The sequence below is a fragment of the Pelophylax lessonae genome (assembly GCF_965119305.1).
Source record: "Pelophylax lessonae genome assembly, chromosome: 3".
NCBI classification, from domain to species: Eukaryota; Metazoa; Chordata; class Amphibia; order Anura; family Ranidae; genus Pelophylax; species Pelophylax lessonae.
Genome location: NC_138770.1, coordinates 76,833,479 through 76,839,478, shown reverse-complemented (window position 1 = coordinate 76,839,478; position 6,000 = coordinate 76,833,479). Strand labels below are relative to the sequence as shown.

Here is a 6,000-nt window from a genome sequence, read left to right as displayed (position 1 = left end):
TCCAGGCTGATATGTCTGTTAGTAGATCAGTGATGAGGGAGGAGGCTGATGGGGTGAGCTGAGGGGTAGAGAGGTAGATTTGGGTGTCATCAGCATAGAAATGGTAGTGGAAGCCATGGGAGGCTATTAGCTGACCCAGGGAGGAGGTATAGATTGAGAATAGTAGCGGTCCAAGGACAGAACCTTGAGGGACTCCAACAGTAAGAGGAGTTGCAGGGGAGTAAGTGGAATTGTAAGTGACACTGAAGGTGCGGTGAGATAGGTAAGATTCGAACCAATGGAGAGCACAGTCACGGAGACCGAGCAAACTGAGTTTTTTGAGTTTACATATACTTGTAATTACGCCATGCTATGAGAATGGAAAGAAGATTTTCAGTTCTGCACTTAGATGACTCTTGGGTTTCTTAGCTCTATCCCTTCCACTTTGGATAAAAAAAAGAATAATTTCCGTATACAGATGCATCATTCATCTCATCAAAAGGTTAATTTATTTCAGTAATTCAATTGAAAAAGTGAAACTCATATTTTATATACAGTAGATGCGTTACACAGAGTGATATATTTCAAGCATTTCTTTCTATTAAATCTTGATGATTATGGCTTACAGCTAGTGAAAACCCAAAATTCAGTATCTCAGAGAGATATTGAGTGTATAGAGAGAGAGATATTGAGTGCATACTATACTGTACATAGAAATACTTTTCAGTAATCCAACATTTCTGTATTATTTTTCATGTTGTTAACATTTCTGGGTTTTCACTAGCTGTAAGCCATAATTATCAAAATAAAAAGAAAGAAATGCTTGAAATATATAACTCCATGTGTAACCCATCTATATAAAATATGAGTTTCCCTTTTTAAATTGAATTATTTAAATAAATTAACTTTTTGATGATATTCTAATTTTATGAGATGTACCTGTATATATGCTTGTTTAATAACCTATATACAAGCCCCAAGGCTCGCAGCCCTGTAGAGAAAAAGAGTCTGATGTTGGTCCCATGGATGGGGATAGCTGGGAGCAGATCTTGGCAGCTGGCCCGCTGGTATCAGTATCGGCTGCCCAAAGACTGTTGCATCTGTTTATGCTCCATTACACATATAGAACACCAATACAGCTGTATTTGTGGGGTAGAAGGGATTCTTTTATATGTCCAAAATATCAATTACATTCAGGAAATTTGATACATATGCTCTGGAAATGCCCCAAATAGTTTCAGTATTGGGAGGAGTTGGTCAGGACTTTTAATTATACAGTATATACCAAGTCCAGTTACAACTGAACCCTATTACATGTATACTTGGTGGCTTAGTGGAAGAACTTTATTCTCCCTCCACATATACAGCATTGGTTAGGTTGCTATATTACACAGGGTGCCGTGAAGGGGCCTTGCAGCTTACACATGCGTTTGCAAATATGTGTCAACTAAACCCCTGTTTTAACCTACATTGTTAAACAGGTTTATTCGGTTGGTTGGTAGATTGGTGGGTGAGTATACCAAACTCGGGACGGGCTGTTTTCCATGCACCTCTTTTAGTCCCCTTTTTCTTCAGTTTTTTCATATACAGGGATGGAGATGCAAAGTATCACCTGCTTGTGCCTCATTTAAAGTCCCAAATTGCCTATATTTTTCAGGTTGCTATATTTAGCCAGGAAATTAATAGCGAGATACTGGCTTTCTTCTCAAGCCCCCACGTGTCATCATTGGATTCATTGATGACACGTGGATCCATTGGATCCATTCAAAAAATACAACCCAAAAATTCATAAAAGTTTGGCAGGAGTGGTTAGAGACTCCTGAGGTGCCCCCCCCCCCCCCCGTGACTTGTTCTAAATAGATTGTTCCAAATGTGAAAAGGGTGGATGTGGAATCTGATGTATATTAAAAATGATCTAAATGGGATGTAGGATGTTCTTGCTGGAAGGGTTCTACATTGTGTAAGGCATCTGTTAACTGTTAACTTCATCAAGAGACTATGCACACCGAAGATGTTGGTTGTTAGAGTTTTCTTAGTTTAATTTCTCTGCATTTTGTTTTTTATTTTTATGTTGCTTTCTTCCTCTAAAATGAGGTATGTCTGTGCTGGTGATATGTACAAACTTTGGAAAAATGTATATTTGCCTAGAAAGTGAAATGACTTCTTGACAGTTTTCTATATATGGAGTTGGACTCCGACTTTTTGTACTATATGACATTTTGTACAATAAAACTTTTTTTTTTTTCCGATTTAAAAAATTCTCAGAAAGCATACTGGTCTTTGACATGAAATCCCAGCTTTGCCAGTACTTGTTGAATTTTACTACATATTAAAAATTCATACAGCCCATATCTGCTAACAGAGGGAGAGTTGTGTTCCTCTGACATATTCAGTAGTGAGTGTAATGACATCCTGCTACTTCAGTCTTTTCACAGCATAGCAGTGAGTAAAGGCCCGATCGGCTGACGATCGTCCGTCTTTTGTCCCCGGGCTGTCGGTGTCTGTTGAAAAGTGCAAAGACTGCACAAGAATTTTGTCCGCCGACTACAGCCGACTGCAGAAGTGATGTCATGTAATGGTTAACTTTCCCTGTGTTTTTTCTTTTCTGAGCATGCCCAGTCTTGCAAATCTGCGGTCTGTGGGCTGATTTCTGTACTGACTGGCGAACAATCGGCCGTTCTGGTGTCGGCATACCAAAATTTTAATGCTTGCAAGACAGACTCTTGTCTGCAGAATGTGCGCTGACGGCTGTCGGAGGCACCATACTAACAAGCGTACAATCGGCAGATCTTTCGTCCGCCCACGTTTGTATGCCGACGATCGGTACGTGTGTATGGGCCTTTAGTCTGGTTGTTAGGTGGTGAATGTGAAACAACAGAGCCTCTCCACAAGGATGACTTACTGCAATGCTGTGAAGTGGTAAATATGAACTATTACCATGCAGCAATTCAAATTTTACCAAACAACAGAAGAGAAACCAAGGCATGTTTTTTGTAATTCTAAAATTAGGAAGATATGATCAAAAACACTATATATTTCCTTGAAAATTAAATGGTAACAATGGCAGTAGTTTATCCTCCAGTGCTCACTTTCAAAGCAGAAGTAAATGGCGTTGGGGTGGCCAGCATTTGTCATAATGTGCAAGTATCCACAGCATACTTGTATATTATGACACACTTACTTGTGGGTCTGCTCTCCTCCAGTGATGAGAGGTTCAAGTTACCTGCATATACTCACAGGGCCGGTGCTAGACTATTCTACGCCCTAGGCAAGACCAGCTACTTGCACCCCCTCCCCCCCAAAAAAATAAATAAAAAGGGTAGGGGTTTAAAAACTTCTCTATGTCATACCCAGTGACCCTGATCTGATGGTTCCTCCATGTTATTCTGTCGTACCCAGTGACCCCCATATTCCTCCATGTCACACATGGGGACCCTGATGTCATTCTATGTCACACCCAGGGACCCTGATGTTTTTCCATGTCACATTCTGGGACCCCAATATTCCTTCATGTCTTGCTGTCATACCCACTGACCCCGATGTTCCTCCATGTCACACCCAGGGAACCCCGTGTTCCTCCATGTCATACTGTTATATCCAGTGACCCCAATGTTCCTATATGTCACACCAGGGGTCCCTGATGTTCCTCCATGTCATACCCGGAGAGACCCTGATGTTTTTCCATGTCACACCTGGGGACCCTGATGTTCCTCCCTGTTACACCCGGTGACCCCTATCCCCCATGTCACACCTGGTGACTCCGATTCCCCATGACACACCTGGTGACCCCGATTCCCTTTCACACCAGGGATCTTCCATGTCACACCCAGGGACCCCGATCCCCTGCTCTGGGGACGCTCACTGAGCGGTATGAAGAGAGTGGCCCACGCTCTGTCCTCCTTCACTGTGATCCCTTTTCCTAGGACACTTGTCTCCTGGACCACAGTGCTCACCACAGCTCCAGCCGAAGAGGATCATCATGCAGGCAGCACTCCGGTGGGCTCCCTTCCTGCCTCTTGGGGCCCCCCCAACATTGGTGGAAAGCCAAGGCTTGGTAGTTCCGCCACTGCCCCAGACACATGTCCCTTCTTCCTCCCCCACTGCTGCCCCTCCCCTCAGCTCACAGGGATCATTAATAAAGGAGAGTGCTGACTCGTGGCTGCGCCCCTAGGTGGCAATGCGCCCTAGGCGGCTGCCTAGTTTGCCTAGTGGAAGCACCGGCCCTGTATACTCATCCCTGCTGGTGCCTTCCTCTTTTTCTGGGTCGGCTGTCTTGTTGCTTTACTCAATGGGCAGGTACTGATGATTTAACTACATGCCTCCTGGAGTTGCATTATCTTAGCACATGGCTCCATTCTAAGCATCCGTAACATGCCAGGGCTGGACACTGTACTGCACATGCTCAGGGGTCAGTGTACAGCTTACAAAATAGCTAGCAGGTACGTAAAATAGTTTTTTTTTTGGGAGAAGAAACTTCCCCAGTCTCCTCTACCAAAAGACTTTAGTTGCTGACAATTCTTTTTTCTCTTCAATTTTAACTGCTTCTAGGTAGCAAGCAGAGCCTGCCTATGGCATAAGAAAATATAACTGCATGTCATGTATATATAATGATAACGCATAGAGACAAACAAACTTTTTTTTTTTTTATGCAAAAATATTAGTTTTTGCTTTTTTATAATCCTCAAAATAATCTTAAAAACTTTTTTGTTTTTAAAATTGTCAACATCTTAAAAATGATGCAAAGCCCACTTAGTGTCATTCAGTCTCTTATTTTTGTAAACAGACGTCATGTCTGGACCATGGTGTACAGTTCCATTATAGAAGTTTGAAGCTGGAAGGTCCCACTGTCACAATTTTCAGTATAGCTAATACTGTAGGCTCATTTATATAAGTTTCCAGTTTTCAAATCATTTATATGCACAGGGCTTAGCACTTCCCCCTGGGAAGCAGGTAACAGGATAATGAGCACCAGAATGGGAGGTAAACATGGAGGATAATGTGCATATATAGCCAATACTTACATGTTTGGCCTTCCTTTGCTGGGTATCATTTCAAGTTTCTTTTATGTCTTCCAGTCTCTAATGTACATTCCCTTGGTATCATTCAGTCCTAGGTTTAATAAAAGACCACATTTGGACACTGGGAGCATCATCCAATCTTAACATATTATTACTAATGCAAAAGCTCATGGGAACAATGGAAAGTGCAATGCTGTTTAATTGTTTCAGTCTCTTCTAGATCCAGTACATATCCTTCAGTGTCCTTCTTTCCCAAGTTGAGAAATCATATCTGGACTCGGGAGTACGGTCCCATCATAAGAGACTTTCTGCTGGACAGTCCCATCAACGTGGACATGTCTGACGCATTACAGAGACTTCTTGCATATCCACGGCCTTTGTGAAGAGCACCCTAGAGCACCCAGATCACTGTTAAAATATGCACAGTCAACCTGTGGCCCATCATAGCTGTAAGTAAAGAGAACAAGTTATTGTAGATTTACAATAGACTTAACACAATGCCATTTACCAAAATTAATGCTCGCCAATGGAAATCTAGGGAGTTACATGGTCACGAAATTTGAAAGAATGCAACAAATTACATAAAGTTGTGAAAGGTTATTAAATCAAACAGTGGGCTTTTATCAGTTTCAGTGATAAAGGATGAATTTTATTACATCCATAGACCGAACATAGAACCCTGAATCTGTCCTGATGTTGGCCATTTGTAGTCCTGCTTAGAGCAGCACTCAGACTGGGAGAGGAAAAGGCAACACTCTGAACCAATCAGGCTCTGCCACATTGCTGGCAGTCAACAGTCTGCAAATTTCTTATCGTGGGAAGGAGATTTATGATATTATTCAAGAAGATCCATCATACTGTTCTTTTCTCTATCATTGTACATGCTATATTTTGGCCCATATTGCTAGGTGCTTTCTAGCTCTAGTTTAAATGTCTGACCTGCCACGGCTGATCCAAAAACAGCTAGGAAGGGCACTTCATAACAGCAACTTGTCTCTGTTCT

General features: G+C 42.0%; 1 protein-coding gene across 1 annotated transcript in view; it reads right to left on the bottom strand.

Annotated features, from left to right (window-relative positions):
* Positions 1 to 4,684: 4,684 nt before the first annotated feature.
* Positions 4,685 to 6,000, bottom strand: part of LOC309550362 (C-type lectin domain family 2 member B-like) — a gene marked incomplete at its 5' end in the record, with an annotated part of 43,435 nt that continues 42,119 nt past the window's right edge. The window contains one exon of the mRNA XM_082250758.1: positions 4,685 to 5,444. Within this exon, the coding sequence (XP_082106884.1) occupies positions 5,345 to 5,444 (100 nt within the window). The 3' untranslated portion in view covers positions 4,685 to 5,344. The remainder of the gene's footprint in view (positions 5,445 to 6,000) is intronic.